General features: G+C 39.1%; 1 protein-coding gene across 4 annotated transcripts in view; it reads left to right on the top strand.

The window, feature by feature from the left end:
• The window catches only part of LDLRAD4 (low density lipoprotein receptor class A domain containing 4), a 227,044-nt gene extending 208,457 nt beyond the window's left edge, over window positions 1-18,587 (top strand). For all 4 annotated transcript variants that reach the window (XM_083360739.1, XM_083360742.1, XM_083360741.1 and 1 more), the window contains 3 exons: window positions 3,147-3,301; window positions 14,681-14,734; window positions 15,244-18,587. In XM_083360739.1, the coding sequence (XP_083216865.1) occupies window positions 3,147-3,301; window positions 14,681-14,734; window positions 15,244-15,786 (752 nt within the window). In that variant the 3' untranslated portion in view covers window positions 15,787-18,587. The remainder of the gene's footprint in view (window positions 1-3,146; window positions 3,302-14,680; window positions 14,735-15,243) is intronic.
• Window positions 18,588-18,852: the final 265 nt, after the last annotated feature.

The following is an 18,852-nucleotide window of genomic DNA, read 5'->3' as shown; positions in this document are numbered from 1 at the left end:
CCTCTGGTCTTAATGAATCATTTTAGTCGGCCCTGTTTTACAATCGGCATGCTGAATAATAATTTTTTTTAAAAAAATATATGTCTGCTTCCACTTGAATGTGAGCCTATTGATCTTGATTTGTATCTGTGGGCTTTCATTTGTTTGCTTTTTTTTAAATTTTATTTTCAGCTTCACTTTTTTTCTGTTTTCCCAAAAGCTCCCAGATATTTTAGCAAATCTTGGTAAGATGCAAGCCTTTTCCAACATTGTTGCCTTAATGAGAAATTATTCACTATCGGTAGGTTTTTACGCTCACACCGGATACCCTCTAATCATGTTTTCTTACTGAGTTTGGTAAGAAAAAAGGGGAGAAAGCAATAAGAGAAAGCCATCTCTTTTATCATTTGTAAAATCGAATTTGCAAAACCCAATGATTTTGTAACCCAAGTTTCCTGGCTAGAGATTCTCTTTCCTCCTTCTTGCACTTGCAATTAAATAAGTTTTTGCATGTCATGGTAATGTTCAGACAAAAAGAGGAAATGCTTCCTTGTAAAAAGAGGAAATGCTCTTCTGTAAAAATATTCAGAGCTCTTGATTTAGGTTAGAAAGCTACATTTTGGGGCAGATGCAGAAGTAATAGTATTCCATCTATCCCTGTATTCTAGGAAAGCTAAATCAACAATATTAAAGTTACTCATGTCTGTTTCATAATAATGCAGTTGGCTCAACTGTTGGGTTATGGGCCTTTAAATTAGGTAATATTCAGAAATTCTTTATTCAGTTGCTTTTAAAACCGAAACTTGTCTTCTAGGAGAGGGAGAGTGACAGGATAACAGAATCAAAGAGAACATTTTGTAGCTTCCTGTCACTAATCAAAAGTATAAGGGCCTGGAAAAAAAAGTACAGTAGCATATAGAGTTCTTGAGGAAAGTAATAGAGTTCTGTTATTGGCTGCATTAAAATTGTATCTAGCTAATACAAATTATTGTGAGAAAGTAGCTTGTAAAGCAGAAAAGAATAAAAGAATATTTATTATATTTCTTCAATATATATTTAAGGGTGTAAATAACTTACAATATGTAGGGAAATATGATCTGCACTGTGTTGTCTATTTAGGAAATGTGGCTTAGAACATATGCCCTTATTGAAAATGTTGATAGGTTCAACATTTTCAACATTTCAGTCCTAACCATTTATACCTTTCACTATTAATAGAGAGGAAGTTGACCAATACTCTTTTTAAAGCTGCTAATTCTTATTCTTTCCCAAATTATTAGAAGCAATTCTTAATGCCAGAAAAATACTTCACTGTGTTTTACATTTACCAATCCCAAATTACAAGAAAATAAATGTGGATACACTCTTCTATGTACTTTTGAATAATTATTTTTAGAATTAATTTTAGAATGTTTTGCATTTAAAGTAGACGTTCCTTATGTGAAACTGAAGATATTTGTGAATTGCAGAATTTATTGCAAGAATTATAATATTTAACTTGTTAGCAAAATTGTGCATTTTGCCTTTGATTCAGCATTTCCATTACAAAGTACATATGGGCAAATGAAGGCTTGAATTTTGAAGAGTTCCTACACATATGAATAAGTACATTTATCAGTCGTTGATGTGCTTTTTTCTGTTAATTTTAACAACTAAAGGTGTGATTCTTCAAAATTAATGATGTGACTGGTTTGTCCCAAAGTGCCATAGTTTTAATTGATGCTGTAATTGAATCCAAGCGGTGTAAAGCAATTATGACTTCCAAAAGGAAAACATTTATAATGTCCAGGGGCATTTGTTTTTTTTTATCTTAAATACTTTTTAGGGGCATTGTGACTTTGAAAAAACACAGTGACTTTAGGTTAATCTCTCATCACCATGGTTTCACTGAAATACAAAAACAAAACAAAAAAACAGTGATCCAAGCAAAAGCAATCCTTGATCATGTTGGTTGTTATTGCCTTTAAAATGAGTATTGCATATTAAGGATTTGTTTTTCTTAAACCGAATCCTTTTGGTTATTAATCTCCACTATAAAATAATAGCAGGAATAGGTGGTTGCACATATGAGTATAATAGCATTAATAATAGCAGAGTGTTAGGATGATTTTCTTCTGTGATCTGTTCTTTTTTTTAATTACTAATATGTAATACTTAGCATATTTTTACATAGCCAGAGGAGAATCCTTAGAACTATTTGTGGAAACATTTGTGTGAAGACTGTGGTTTTTTTTGTCTTATAGAATATTTTAAAAATGTACAACTTAACAAGTATATCAAAAATGTACAACTTAACGGTATATCAATTTTTATTTTTATTTTATTTTAATTCCATTTATATCCCGCCCTTCTCCGAAGACTCAGGGCGGCTTACAAGCTTAGCAGTAGACTTCATTCTATGTATATGCCTGCTTATTAGGGCTTTTGCCCCCCCCCCCAAAGCAGCATTATTACAAAGTCAGCTTAATTGCCCCCAACAATCTGGGTCCTCATTTTACCTACCTCGGAAGGATGGAAGGCTGAGTCAACCTTTTGGCCATTTTGCTGTCTTCTTATAGAATGAGTTATATGACCTGTTGCAATAATAAATAGTATTTTTAATATCTTTTTCTGCCTTGAAGGATATGTTTTCACATAGTCCTATTATTGCCTTACTTTGAGTATGCTTGCTATATACTTTCTAAATGTAATAAGAATTTTATCACTAGATGTTACAACAATTATCCCACTGCAGTTAAGCTTTTTTATCTTTTATTATATGCTTGATCTAGGTCTGTTTCATTAATTACCCTGAGGGCTAAACTTGAAATCATTTCTAAAAGAAGTCATGATTACATTGAATTGTGAGATGTGTACTATTTCAGATCAAAACTCAAAACATGGTGAAGACTGACTTTTGGAGAGGAGCAAATCCCAATACTGAAGAGACATAAACAATTCATCTCTAGTATTTCAGTGCTATTTAGTACTTAACTATCCATAAACAATTTATTTGTCTTCTGCATCTTGGGAATATTTTCATTACTGCACAGAATATATATTTTTCCTTGACACATTGTGCAGTTTATATGTATCAGAAAATCTGTTGGGGGTTTTTGTACCTCCTGTTAAGTGCTGTTTCTTGTTTGTTCTGGATTTAAATGATACCATTTTTCTTTTCCCTACAGCGGAACTAGAGTTTATTCAGATTATCATCATCATAGTGGTGATAACTGTTATGATAGTAGTGATCATCTGCTTGCTGAATCATTATAAAGGGTCAACAAGGTCCTTCATCAGTCGGCAGAGCCAAAGCAGGAGGCAAGAGGACTCTTTACAACCAGTGAGTTTAAATTTTTACATATCACTTTCCTTAGGTTCTTTTGTAGCAGTTTGCTTAATCTTCTTCACTTGGCACATTCCACGTGTATTATGACTTCATCTCTTGCTGAAGTAGAGGACTTCAGTACAGCTGGAGGACACCTGGTTGCAATTTTCTTGCTTGTAGGCAGTTCAGTGCTAAGTGAAGGAAATAATAGCAATAGTCTCTGGTGGATCTCCATATTATTTAATCAAGTTGGTTTTTCACTCTATGCTAATTGATATAGCAAAATATGTTGTTATTCAGGACGTAGGTTGTCTTCCTGGAACTGATACCTAGACTGAAACATAGACGGTGTTTATGTATTGGTTATGCTTTGAAGGTAAAGATGAAGTCAGCTATCGGATGACTTCATGGACATATTGATACTGTTTTCTTGACAGCTATATGGAAATGGTTTTGCCAATGGCTTGTTACATATTCTTTTTAACTTTACAGTTTAGCCTACAGCCCTGATCTTGTACTAACCAGATTATACTCTATTTAACTTTCCAAGGTTATCAAAGACAACTTTTGTTGTTTTTGAAATTAATTTGTATAGCTTTTTAAAAGACTTTCTTGAAATCTCATATTCTGCCCCAAGAGACTTGGGACAGTCATTCCAAGTTTTATGCATAATTGAGAATTTATTTTTTAATCTCAGTCCCAAGTGAGATTTGTCTTCTGTGAATAGAGGCTATGTGCCTATTGAACAAAGAAAGATGTCAACTGTTGCTAAAAGCAGAAATAGAAATGACACTATATGTGAGGTAGAAGAAACTTGGCCTTTTTGTTTTACTGACTTCTGCTTTGTTTGTTTTTTTAAAACAGCAGAAGTAGGTAAAACAAAAAGGCAAAATATATTGTTTTGACTGCTCTTTCAATTAATTAAGAAACTCTTGCAAAGGTTAAAGAAAGGATAGTTTATTCCCTCCTGGAAAACATCTTGATGCAGGAAAAGTAGGTTTGAGCAGACATATTTGTTTCCTTAAAAAACAAACCTTTAAAAAAATAAGGACAATCTACTTTCATTTTAATGATTGGGTGTGGTTTCATGTGCTGTGTGTGTATTTATTTTAGGCCATTGCAGCAATCTAGTTTCATAGGGGAAAATAATAATTGGGACACAGAGGGCTCCTAGTGCCTATCAGGTAGTCCTTAAAGAACCTGCATCTTTTTGCTGGACTTGCACAGAAGGCAATGACATGTTCGGTTTAGGGTGGTCACCATGTGTGCACCCATGCACACTTCCAAAAATCTTGTTTCCTTTCTAATCCAAATTTCTGCATAGGCCTTTTAATCTTATTGACTAAATTGTATGTTGCCCAGAGCCCATCTTCAAGGGAAATGGGCAGTTAAGAAGTATCAAATATAAATAATGGAGGTGCAGATTGTATTATTACATTTAGAAAAATTGCAGATTAATGATGCTTAAGGCTACTCAAACATCTCAGCTGTGGAAAAACTTATACACAAACCTATTTTTAATTTTTTTTAATGGATTCATGTTTGAAATAAAGGTGTTCCCTTAGATTCTAGGGCATGACATTAATTTTTTAAAGGAAAATCTGTCTTACGTCATTGCAGGTTTATGAATAGATAAAACGCCTATCTCTCCCTCCTACCCCTTAAATTCATAATTATTGCTACGAGCACTAGCTATACTGTGAAAGGCTTACAGCAGACCACCTTGAATAATCATCACGTGAAGAAGCTGCCCTGTGTGGTTGCAAACTATTAATCCATTTAGATCCATTGTCGGCTTTGTACAGCAGTAATTTCAGAGTTCTCACGGTGTTAGATCAGAGTTTCTTAACTTTGGCAACTTTAAGAAGTTTGGACTTCAACCCCCAGTGTTCCCCAATCAACACGCTGACTAGGAAAATTCTGGGTTTTGAGGTCCACACTTCTTACATTTATCACGGTTGAGAAATACTCTTATTAGATGGTGGGATAAAGAGGAGGGGTAGTTCTGCAATAGAATGGTAAAACAACTATTTTCAGTAGGAAGGTAAAAATTAGGAACAGACATTTCCTCATAGCAGTTGCTGAGAATTGGACAGATTTCAGCTGACAGAGGAAATAGGGAGGGCAAGATGTCAAATTGCTCTCTCACCAGTCCTTTCATTTTCTTTAAAATTACTTTTAGACATTTGTGCATTGAATCAGCCTATGAGTAAGGGCATGAGTGTTCTGACCTCATCCTTCCTCCTGACACTGTACTTACTAGTTTGGACTACTACTGGACGTTTGTTTATATCAGGGGTGTCAAACTCAATTTCATTGAAGGCCACATCAGCATTGTGGTTGCCCTCGGGGGGCCAGGTGGGTATGGCCAGGGTGGGCGCAGCCTACTGGGTGGGCGTGGCTAGAGTGCGTATGGCCTACTGGGTGGCCATGGCCAGCTCTACATAATTGGCATCAGGGTGCCTATGGGGGCCTGGGCAGGAGTGGGACAGATCTGTGGGTCTCTGGCAGAAGGAGGGTCTCTGGGCCAGGGCCAAGGCAGCGGGGGCCATTCCCTCACTGTTTCCAGGATGCCTTCGGGGGCCACACGAAACCACTTCGCGGGCCGGATCCGGCCCCCGGGCCTTGTGTTTGACATGTCTTGTTTATATGAATGTCTGCCTGGCAGAATTTTTATTTTTTTATTTTAATTCCATTTATATCCCGCCCTTCTCCGAAGACTCAGGGCGGCTTACAAGCTTTACAAGCTTTACAAGCCTTCCTATGCAAGTTATAAGCCTGGAAGTTTGGGAATAGCATATTATTGATCCTGCCCAGGTATCAGAATCAATCACCAACTTCACATTTGGAAAATAGATTTCTAGTAATATAATAGACTAAAAGGAAAGCAGTAATAAATGAGTAGCAGTAATGTATATTCCCTTTTTTACAACTTTAGCCATTAGCACTATATGAGACCCAGTTTGATGTAACAGTTAAGGTATCAGGCTAGAAACCAGGAGACTGTGAGTTCTAGTCCCATCTTATGCACAAAGCCAGTTGGATGACCTTGGACCAATCGCTTTCAGCCCTAGCAAGGAGGCAGTGGCAAACTACTTCTGAAAACCTGGCCGAGAAAATTGCAAGAACTTGTTCAACATCTTCAAAGAACACACATGATTGAGCAGAAGGGAAAAAAATAGCATATATAGCCTCATTATTTTAGAAAACAGATAACATAAAATTATAAACTTGTGAAAATATTTTCCCAGATTTTTTTCAGGTTTTCAGCAAACTTCACTTTCATTTCTAATTTCTTTGTGTTTATGTGATTCTATGTTTTTTCTGAATTTGTCAAATACAACTTTTCTCAAACTATGTGCTTAGAATAACTTGTCCATTTTAATGCATTATGAACATACACTTCAAAGAAATATTTTTAAAGAAATACTCTCTGCCCCAAGGGAGAGTTAGACAGTATCTAGGACAAAAGGCTTTGGTATGCAGCAGTAATATTCAGCATTTAAGACCTCTTGCTGCCACCTAGAGTTAACTTTAAAAATAATACTCTACCCCATTTATTGGTGAAGGCAAGAAAACTTTATACATATGTTAATTACAGTGAATATTTTTTTGTGACATGCGCGTACACACACACACACTTTTAACACTGCTGAAGAATCTAGCATTTACAAATATTTAAAAACGCATGAATGTTAGACAAAGATATATGTTGCAGAAAGTCTTTATGATAGGATGTATAAAAATTTCCATCAATGACCCATGCCCATTTTTGTTTGTGATTCAAAAGCTTTAACCTATGTTCATATCGTTTCTATTTTAGTCCAAGGTACAGATCATATGTCTGTTTAACAGATGAATTGTTGAATGAATATAATCCTGTGGAGTGGAGTGGAGGAAATAGTGGAGGAGAGAACTCTTATTTGATCCCAGATTATTTGTTTGGCCATGGCAAGTTGCACCCAGCAGCTGCATTCTGGCATGTTCTATATACCAACACTTAATTATAATAGACAATTAATTGGTGGAAGTCTGTTCCCACCCATTTTTTATTTCTGTACTCTATAAAATCTTGTTTATTTGAATACTTTCAGTTGCCACTGTGTTTCACTATTACACACAACAACTTTATTGATTAGCCCTTGGGCCATATCAAAATGTTTCACTATTAAATAAATACTTGCCAGCAAGTGTGTTTGTTTTAGTGAACATCTTAAATCAATTTCCAAATCTCATGTTAGTGATTTTGTTGGCCAAATCATGCTTTTCAGTTTTATTCACGAATGACTTACTTTATATAGTGGTTTAGGCAGAATTAGTAATATTTTACAAATCATAATACAATACAGGCACCATTAACATTTTTTTTTGTTTGTAGAGTGTGACAACACTAAATTTAGTTAAATTTAAAAATCCATTGGCTCCAAATTTCTAAATTCTTTTATATTATCTGTGCTCGCCCTTTATTAAAACTCACACTGATACCTTAATGATCTTTGCCACCTGCTGCTTTGATTGACGTGACAGGAGCTTCCTGCTGTTTCCAGGAGGGATTGTACTTGTGTATGCACATTGGGTTTCACATGAGACAGAATTCTGCACAGAGTCTTAACTGATAAGGAAAACAAGGCACGTTTACTTCTACAGGCAATAACACTGATGTTAGGAAGAAGGTGGATGTCACTAGAACATTTTCCAACATTTATCTAGAACAAACATATAATGTGCACTTTGAATTTGTAAGAGGACTTTGCTTTGCCTTCAAAGAGAAAAATAGTGTGCTGGATTGTACATGTTTGTATACATAGCACCAATAAGAATATGACTTTCCCCAAGATTATACTACTCAGTGGAGAGTGGACTGATGTTGGATAATGAAATGTCTGCAAGAAAACAACCAAGCTCAGAGAGCACCAAGGATCCATCATTTCAACCCTGAGCTACAAATATTCTTCATATAAGTTTGAATTCACTTTCACATTATTTATTTATATATATTTATAACATTTATTTGCCGCCCATCTCGTATCCATGGATACGAGATGTAGACATTCATGGCATTTCTAGTATTATATAAGCACAATAACTGAACAACCACTGCATTTCTAATAATTAAGCCATAATTCTATTCCCACTGATTATAATTAAAAATTGGATCCAGATCCTAGACAAAGAGAGTACATTGACAAAGTGCTATGTATATTGAAGCAGACTTTTATTTGTACACATTTTTTGTGAGGGTAATTTTGTTAATTGTGTCCCTGTTGGAATGTTTTATAGTTCGTAGCAAGTTTATAGCTTCAGGGAATGGGGTCTTAACTCAAAGATTCTTCGGCCAAATAAACATTAAGTGAAGATGCTGAGTTAGGGTATTCAGTGGAAAGAAGCACTTGCTTCGGTGCTTTCTTGGCGGTGGGTGCAAAGATTAAAGCTCCTTTATTTAAAATTATGTCATCTTTTAAACATGTAAATAGCTTAAACCCTTTGACTATTTTATGTCTGCATGGTAGTTATAAAGAAATTTGAGACACAGAAGAGATGGAAGCATATAATACTATGAGCTCTTTATAATAACTTTATTCATATAGATTGAGTTCCACAGTAACTAGGTCAGAAATGTTGCATGGTGATTAGGATTTTGCATATGAAATTCTTGTTATTGCTGACACCACCCACCCCTCCTTGTTGCTGCTTTCTATAGGTTTTTTTTAGATGTATAACTTAGAAAAGCAAAATTCCAGAAACATTTTCATACTCTTAAGAAGATACAAGGGCCAACTCCACTTAGATTTAATAATGTAACAAACATGACCTGCCAATACGTTTTTAATGCCATCCCCATGACATTATGTCCATCTGTTCTCATGAGTAAGACAGATTAGCAGTACAAGTTTTAAAGTAATATATTTTACTATATTCTGCATCAATTAAGGGCAGCCACAAAATGCAAAAAAAATCATGCTTAGTTCAGTGACATTCAGATGACAGTACTGACTTGAGAGAATGCTGATACTGTAGGTGCAGGATAGGAATCAGCAGTGGGGACTGCTAATTGTAGATTGATTTACTTTTAGTAGACAGCATTTCAGTTCAGCAGTGGAGAAAGATCGATAGCCTTGTTAGGAAAACAAGCTGTGTTTTGTTTGTGTATATGTGTATTTGAGGGTAAGTTGCAAAAGTAGTGTAATTTAAGTAGATGATGTTAAACTAGATATCAAAAGTGTATGCAAAGTAGGTCAGTAGAACTAAACACAGCATATAGTGAATATCACCTTGTCTCTGTAATCGTGCTACACACCTTATTGAAGAGGCAGTCCTTAGGATCTTCGATGAAGCTTCGGAATAACAACAACTTTATTGTCACTTTGAATCAGCATACATCAAAATGAAATTTTGTTGCATAAAGCTCTCAGGCCCCTGAGCTCAGGCTAGTGTACTTTAATGCCAGGTCCATTGTGAATAAGGCTCCCCTCGTTCGGGATCTGATCGAGGAGGAATGCGCGGACCTGGCATGCATTACGGAAACCTGGTTGGGCCCAGAGGGAGGTGTCCCTCTGACTGAACATTGCCCTCCAGGTTTCCGTGTGCTTCACCGGCCTTGGGCTCATGGCAGGGGTGGGGGGATGGCGGTGGTTATACGGGAGACCTTATGTCCGTGGGAGGCCACTGTCGTACAGATAGTTGGGTGTGAGTCACTCCTCCTGAGGTGCGGCCCTGGGGCTCAGTTGGGCCTGTTGCTAACGTACCTGGCGCCCAGCTGCATGGCAACGGCCCTGCCCGAGCTTCTCGACGCCCTCTCAGGGTTGGCGGTTGAGTTTCCCAGACTTATAGTTCTGGGGGACTTTAACCTGCCTTCCCTGGGGGGGGTCGTCAGAGTTGGCTCGGGAGATCATGGCCTCCATGACAGCCATGGACCTGACCCAAATAATTCAGGGTACGACTCATGGAGGGGGTCACACACTCAACCTTGTCTTCTTATCTGGACAGTGGTTTGATGATCTGGGAGGGGGTTCGCCAACTATTGTCCCCCTGTCATGGACTGATCATTATCTCCTGCGGTTGGTCTTCTGCTTTGCCACCCCTTGCCGCTGGGCTGCGGAGCTGACCAGGTGGTTCCGCCCCAGGAGCCTAATGGATCCGGAACGGTTCCAGACGGCACTTGGGTCTATACCTATCTCCCTCACTCACAGCCCGGCTGACGCCTTGGTAGATGCCTGGAAAAGGGCGGCCACCGAGGCGCTCGACCTTGTTGTACCCTTGCGACCCCTGACCCGGCACAGATCCCGTTGGGCTCCATGGTTTTCTGTGGAGCTCCGGGAGATGAAGTGCTGGAGACGGGGTCTGGAGAACTGTTGGAGATCCAGTCGGTCTGAATCTGATCGATTGCGGTTAAGAACCTCAACGAGGTCTTATCTCGCCGTGATGTAGGCAGCGAAGTCTAACTACTTCGCTGCCCTCATCACTTCCGCAGATAATCACCCGGCCGCCCTGTTTAGGGTCACTCGCTCCCTCAATCAGGAGGTGAGGAAGGAGCCCTTGCAGGGGCGGGCCGAGGAGTTTAGTCAGCATCTGATGGATAAAATCGCTCAGATCCGGGCCGGTCTGGACTCCAACTGGGCAGAGTCGGACGGGGAGACGAGCGGTCTTGGAAGTATTATCTGGGATGAATTCAATCCTGTGACTCCAGAAGAGGTGGACAGGATCATGGGGAGGCCGAGTTCCACCACGTGTTGGACCCGTGCCCCTCCTGGCTGGTGTATGCAGCTCGGGAGGGGACACGAGGCTGGATCCATGCAGTAATAACTGCTTCTTTGAGGGAGGGTAGCTTCCCTGCCACCTCCTCAAGAAGCCAGTCCTGGTTCCAGCTGTTTTGAACAACTATCGTCCTGTCTCCAACCTTCACTTCGTGGCGAAGGTTGTTGAGAGCATGGTGGCATGTCAGTTCCCTCTGTTCCTGGAGGAAACAGCATGGAGACGGCATTGGTCGCGCTGCTGAATGATCTCTGGTGGGCTCGGGACAGGTTGTTCCTCTGTCTTAGTCTTATTAGACCTCTCAGCAGCTTTTGATACCATCGACCATGGTATCTTGCTGCAGCGTCTCAGGGGGTTGGGAGTGGGGGGCACTGTTTTACAGTGGTTCTCCTACCTCCTGGGCCGCTCGCAGTCGGTGTTGGCAGGAGGGCAGAGGTCGGCCCCGAGGCCTCTCGTTTGTGGAGTTCCTCAGGGGTCGGTCCTCTCTCCCCTCTTATTCAACATCTATATGAAGCCGCTGGGTGAGATCATTCGTGGTTTTGGGGTGGGGTATCATCAGTCACAAGCGCATGAGTAACTGTATGTAGGGCGTCTGGGTCCAGATAGGCAACGGGACATCACGTCGAGGGCATCACTGGATTGGTTCGGGGTGGAGAGAAAAAGCTGGGTATCATCAGTATGCTGATGATACCCAGCTTTTTCTCTCCACCCCGAACCAATCCAGTGATGCCCTCGACGTGATGTCCCGTTGCCTGGAGGCGGTCCGGGTCTGGATGGGGAGAAACAGGCTTCGACTTAATCCCGCCAAGAATGAGTGGCTGTGCATAATGTCCTTGGAAAGGACATTAATGGGAGGAGTTACATGATATGGACGTGAAAAGCAGGACTGAAATGCTTTCAATGGAAGGATAGGGGGTCGGATTAACCAGTAGTTAACCAGTCTATTCCATCGTTAACTATGGGGGTGTGAGGTGTTATCCCCCGTAGATAGGGCCCGCAACTTGGGCATCCTCCTGGACTCACGGCTCAGTTTGGAAGATCATATAGGAGTCGTGGCCAGGGGGGCTTTTGCCCAGGTTCGCCTGGTGCGCCGGTTGCGGCCCTATCTGGACCGAGACGCCCTACATACAGTTACTCATGCGCTTGTGACCTCCCGGCTAGACTACTGCAATGCTCTCTACATGGGGCTGCCCTTGAGGACCACTCGGAGGCTTCAGTTGGTGCAGAATGTGGCCACGCTAGTTGTGATGGGGGTTTCCCGATACTCCCATGTAATGCCTCTTCTCCGCGAGCTGCATTGGCTTCCAGTTGCCCTCCGGGTGACATTCAAGGTGCTGGTGATGTCCTATAAAGCCCTAAATGGCTTGGGTCCGGATTATCTTCAGGAGCACCTGCTGCCAGCATCAACTTCCCATTGTCCTCTGCGCTCCCACAGGGAGGGCCTCAGGGTGCCGCCGGTCAGGGAGTGCCAGCTGGCGGCCCCCAGGGGGAGAGCGTTCTCTGTGGGCACGCCTGCCCTTTGGAATTAGCTGCCTGTGGAACTCCGGATGGCCCCCGACCTTCGCTCGTTTTGCCAGGACCTAAAAACTTGGCTATTCGAGCTTGCCAGCCTGGACTGAGGGTTTTTGGGTTAAGGTTTTAATTTTTAATTATTTGGGGGCTATTTAATTTAATTTTATTTTAACCTGTATGTATTGTATTGTTTTAATTTTGCCCTGTAAACCACCCTGAGTCCCTTGGGAAAAAGGCGGTATATAAATCGAAATAAATAAATAAAGGGTCACCACCTCCGATATACACTCCTTGTTCGTGGCCAGGTCAAGTTTTAGAACATCCATTTTAGTCTCTGGGGAGCGAACGATGGCAAAAACGGAGCTCCATGTGGATTATCCCTCAAATTAGCTTGTATTCCTGCAGAACAACCTCACCTCCTTTTCTTTTTCTGATCCTGTCTCTTCCACCTTTTCCTGAAAGGGGCCTTTCTCCTTTTCGCCCCTGGAGCAGGCTGCTGCCTTCATCTCCTCCAAAAGCCTCTCTCCCTTCCTTTGGGCCTGCCGATAGCCTCTTCCAGTTCCTTTGCACCATAAGCCCTGGGACCTCTCCTCCTCTGCCTTCTTCAGAAACAGCCCTGATTTGCAATAGAATCTGTCACTGTGCCAGCAGTCAGATCTTGTTCCCGGTAGAACAATTTCAAACAGTGCAAACTACTTTTAATGGTCTCACCAACAGTTCCGAAACAGCTAAAAACTCGCCATACCAGCAAAGATTGTCGGTTGTATGTTAGCTTAGTTCCACTGTGTTGCTCAGACACATTAAAACCTTCCCGATCATCTGGCCTATATCCCTTATATCCCTCCAAAAACTTTTCACCTTTGAGAGCCAATGCAGCCGCAGCCGATCCAGGTGCCGACATCTTAGTTTGCAGAAGATCTTATTCTCATGATCTTTATGACTTAATCCTCTGCCCGAGCCTCTATTACAGTGTAGGTTCCACCTTACAGTACATGGAAAAATTCATATGTAGAGGAATTGTGCTTGCGGCAAACAATTGTCCTGAAACCTGTCGTACTCATTAATTCAATTATTATTGTTTAATAAATTTATTGCACAGCAGAATTTACAGTCCAATCATATTGGAAGGGAGGGATCCCTGTTCTAAAATAGTCTTATAATCCAGGGTTGTGAACTTAAAGGAAGCTTTTTTCCCCTTCTGTGAAGCAGCATTCCCACAAGGATTAGATCAGCATCAATCCTATGGTATTTAGGAAAGTCATTGAGACCCAGCTATTCTAGGAGTTATTTAGGAACTAGTTAGAAAAATGAAATCAAGTGCTCGTGCATGTATACACACACACACACACACACACACACACACACCATACACAAATTAAATGATACTTTATCTTAGTGCTTAGTTAAATTATGTTATACTTTCTGTTTTGCTACCTTATTGGGGGATTGGAATGTGCAGTGCTTATAGTCAGTTGCAACTGAATTATGTTATGAGTTTGTGTAAGAAATAAAAATGAAGTGTATAGATTTAGCATCATAGGCCTTAGATCAAAACACACTACAAAATCAGCCCCAAGCTATTATGGCACAAAGTAAGAAAAAAGTCCAAAATGTGTATGCTTCAGTAGAGATACACTAATGTTGAAGTTTAGGTAATCCTCAAGTTATGACAGTAACTAACGCTGGCAATTACAGTCGTAATTCATGATGGTTATAAAGCAGGTCATCATGCCACCAGACATGATTTTAAGAGCTTTTCCATGGTAGTTTTTAAGTGAACATGATGGCAATTGAGCAAATCCATTGATCATTATAGGGCTTTTTTTTGTTGCTGAAAACCAGAAATAAACATTGTTTTTCAGAAAAACTGTCATAAATTATGGTGACATGACCACAGGGTGCTGCAAATGACCGCAAATGTAGACAAGATGCTGAGCATCCAAAATGTGGTCATGTGGCCATAAGAGGGGCTGACATCAGAACTCCAAAACCAAGTTTAGCTTTTTGGAGGTCCGTCAGGACTTCAAACAGTCATTAAGTGACTGGTGATAAGTTGAGGACTACCTGTAAAACACATAAGTGGCATGTAGCTCTTAAATGCTGAAGCTTTTTTTCCCCTTTGTGTCCTAGGAGGGGTGTCTGTGGCCTTCTGACAGTTCATCTTCTCGACAGGGACCTTCAGAGGTAAGCCTCAGAGGGAGCACAAGAGGTTTCTTCTTATTTTGAAATTTCATTTTTTTTCTAATTGGGTGGGGAAACAATGTAGTATGGAAGTCACATGTGGCATTGTGGCAATTATGTTGCTGCTCTTGACTGTAAATATACAGATTTCAGAATTAGAAAGCATTATGGAAGGAAAAGAAAGTTCATACCTGTGGTGACACATTTACCTGAGCTTCAGTTTCCCTGTGATACTGTATTGATAAATACTATGAAAAGTACATGAAAGATTGCATAGGTATATGCTTTCTTAAGGAATTATTCTGATTTTAGGTAATTTTGTAAAGCAATATAATACGGTCTCCAAAGGAATCTTTTTTCCCTCTGAAATTGCTTCAACACCAAATTGGATTTTGTCTCTCTCTCTGTGTGTGTGTGTGTGTGTGTGTGTGTGTGTGTGCGCGCGCGCACAATATTGCATGCATTTCTGAATATTTTTTAGGTTTGACTATACCAATTGCTTTACATTGCAGATTATGTATGCCCCACGTTCCAGGGACAGATTTACTGCTCCATCTTTTCTGCAGAGGGAACACTTCAGTCGCTTCCAGCCAACTTATCCATATGTGCAGCACGAGATTGATCTGCCTCCTACAATCTCTCTTTCTGATGGTGAAGAGCCACCACCATACCAGGGGCCATGCACTCTGCAGCTTCGGGATCCAGAACAACAGATGGAACTTAACAGAGAATCCGTGAGGGCACCTCCGAACAGAACTGTATTTGACAGCGATTTGATAGATGTTTCAGTATACAATGCGGGCCCTTGCCCACCAAGCAGCAATTCGGGAATAAGTGCAACCAATTATAGCTCTAATGGAAGGATGGAAGGACCACCCCCAACTTACAGTGAGGTCATGGGGCATTATCCAGGTTCCTCTTTTTTCCATCACCAGCAAAGCAACGCGCCTTCTTCGTCACAGAGGGGGAGCAGACTTCAGTTTCAGCAGAACAATTCAGAGAGCACAATAGTCCCTACTGAAAGCAAAGACAGGAAACCAGGAAACTTTGTCTAGTTTCTTTTTCCATGTGCACTTGAAGAGAGACGGGAGAATCAAACAGGAGCATAAGGGAAGCTTCTATGCCCCTGTGCACAATGTTGTTAAAAGTTTCACGTGACACAATTTAGTAAAACCAAACGTACAAAGCTGTTCTTTATTTCCACTTCCTTTAAGGGGGAATTGCATGAAAATTGTTTTGAAATAATTGCAACCTTCCATTCAGTTTGGCCATGAGCAGTGTTTTTTTTAAAAAATATATTATTTTTTTAATAACGTATTTGAATTATTTAATTTTAAGAAATAACTTAGGCACAGAGACATGCCTCGATTGGCCTGCTTTATAGTAAGTTAAAGGCTAAAAGAGGAGAATAAGAAAGATTACTAGCTAAATGGGGGCAAAATTGGCCAGTTTGCTTTCCCTCCCTTCTCCCAGAATATATAATTCTTTTTTTTCCTGTTACCACATTTATGTTGTGTGCCAAGTTTTTTTTTAAAAAAAAAACAACTAAATGAATACAAGGAGTTAATTTGTGTTGTGATACTAGTGTGTTAAATTTGCACTATCTTTCATGTTTTAAATATCTACGAGGGAACTGTTTTACCTTAGGTTCTTCTATAAGGTCTCTTTTTACCTGTGCAAAGGTTATTAGCCCCCCAGGACTCTATTTGCCCAGGCCTCTATTGATGATCCCCATTTTGGGGGAATACAGATTTAAATAGGTTTCTTATCATTTTACATAACTGAGAATAAATGATGGAAGACATTTTAACACGTTGCTGTTTGCAATAATTTTGCATTTAAATAGGGTATGAGCAAATTGTCTTAGAAATTTATAGGTGGAAGAAAGCAAATGTGAAAATACAGCAGCACCTTCGTTAGGTGGTTTTAGCTATAAGCCATTTGTTTCACTAGAACAGATTAAAATGCCACATTTACTTTTTTTTTGTAACTACAGCTATATCTTAACTGCTTGTCACCCTTCTTTTTACACAATCCAGTGTCAGCCAGTACTTAAAAGCTTTTGCAAATTTTTATCTTCAGTGTAGTCCATAATATATTCAGTCATATAGCCTTACATCATACAATAAATGATTTTAAAAGTACAACATGGATTCTGCTGTCAAATTATAATTTTGTTGTTTTAATATTAGCTTTTGTGTTTTACTTTCTAAAGACAGTGATCTGTTCTCAGTCTGTATTTCTTAGCTGATGATGTGGGAATAATTGCAGAATGCTACCAGGAACTGCTTCAGATTATTAATCGGTTTTACAATTGGTTAATGTTGTTCTTCTGCATCAAGCTGATTTATATCTATTGTGCAAGCAATCATATAATGTTTTAGATCTTTTATTAATTGACATTTCTTATCCTCTTGAATGCTACATTAGTACTACTCCAGTTTTTAGACTTGGACTCAAGTATTCCAGCAACTTTGATCTGTTTTGGAATCCTAGGTCATTGGCTTTTATGCTTGGTCATATGTTTTTAGTAAATCGAAAGAGTTTTGAAGGAAATTGTTTTCAATTCAAAAGCACAGCTAAAGCACAACAGGCACTTCAAATATGGTTAGCAAATGAACGTTAAGAGAGAAAAAAAAACTAGAGTACTAGTATTCTGGGCAAAATTGCAGTTGCACACAAGTTTCCTTCAAATTTCCCTTTTCTATGGTTTTTATAGGCAACATTTTCCTAATTGAAATAGTGTAACAAGTACATCAGCTGCACTCTAGTAATGTACTGTATTGATACCTTTGTTCTGTTTGCAGAATTTTTTTCTCTTACTGGAGGACTTCTTTAAACTGAAGTAAGTTACACTAAAATCTGGAATCTGAACTCATTTTCTGATCTATGCAGTTTTTATGCCAAAATAGCATGTGTGGTGGATGTGTGTTTTAATTCCATATCTGGAAGCTTTCATGAATCTTAAAGTGGCTTCTGAACTTGATGATTAGCTTGAAAAAATCCTTAAATAACAATTCTGTTCTAAAGATAGAATCCTGTTTTTGTAATTGGCTAGAATCTGTTTATGTCATTATGTAGCCATGGATTAGAAACTATTTTTCTGATCCTTGTAATCTGTGCTGATTCATATATCTGTCATGTGATAACTGTAAACACACTGTGAAACAGCCATTACAAGTTGGCATCTTCAAAGTTCTCATATTTGGTGAACACTTTCCTTGTGAATTTTTAATATTCTTTGGTGTTGCCCCTTTAAAGAAATGAGACTGATGTTCAGTGAATCTATTTTTTGAAACCCTGATTTCCAAATGAAATTTCTCTGAACTAAAACTCAGAATGACATAGTCATATATATGGCATATTTTAAATTATAACATGGGTTTAGCTGAGAGAGCAAAAGAGCAAAACTCATGGTTAATACACTATAGTTATAAAAAAAATCATTGTATGAGTGGATAATTAATCACCCCTACTTTTTGACTTTGGAAGTTGTCAGTCTTAACTGGAAACTCTTGAATATGTGGATAGGAAGTGGGTGTAGTGATTAAACTGCTTGAAATTGAATTTTATGTACTTTTTATTTAAAATGCTATTTCATAAAAAGTAATTTTATTTGACGTTAAACCCAATTTTAATTTAAGCACTCTTAACTTTAAGATTATTACTAAAAAACTCTCTCAAACTACTATTTTTTTATTTTATTTTTCAAATGTTTTATTATTTTGGTCCTGTTATTGCTGAAAGCTCTGGATAGTTCTTGTATTAGGGTTCAGAATGTGCTGCAATGTGTAGGAACAGATGCTTACTTTAGAAATGAGCCTCTCCTTATGCAATGTAATTCCTGGAGCTTGCTTTAAATAATGCCATCTTAGAAAAGTGCCATTACAATTTCAGTAGGTTGATTTGATGTTTCTTTTATTCCCTTTTTCCTTCCAACTCTTTTTTGAACCTGCACCTCTGTATTATCATCTTCTACTACTGTCATATTTATATTTCCCAGAAATGTTGTTTGAAAGCTTTATCTCAAATTCATATGAAAGCAGTTTGCTTGAGAGTTAGAATGAGAATTACTGGAGAGCTTAGAAATACATTAATTCTAAAGTGATGCTTCAGAAATG

Source organism: Vipera ursinii (assembly GCF_947247035.1).
Source record: "Vipera ursinii genome assembly, chromosome: 3".
Classification (NCBI taxonomy): Eukaryota; Metazoa; Chordata; class Lepidosauria; order Squamata; family Viperidae; genus Vipera; species Vipera ursinii.
The sequence above is the reverse complement of the archived record's forward strand: the minus strand, read 5'-3'. Positions and strand labels throughout refer to the sequence as shown.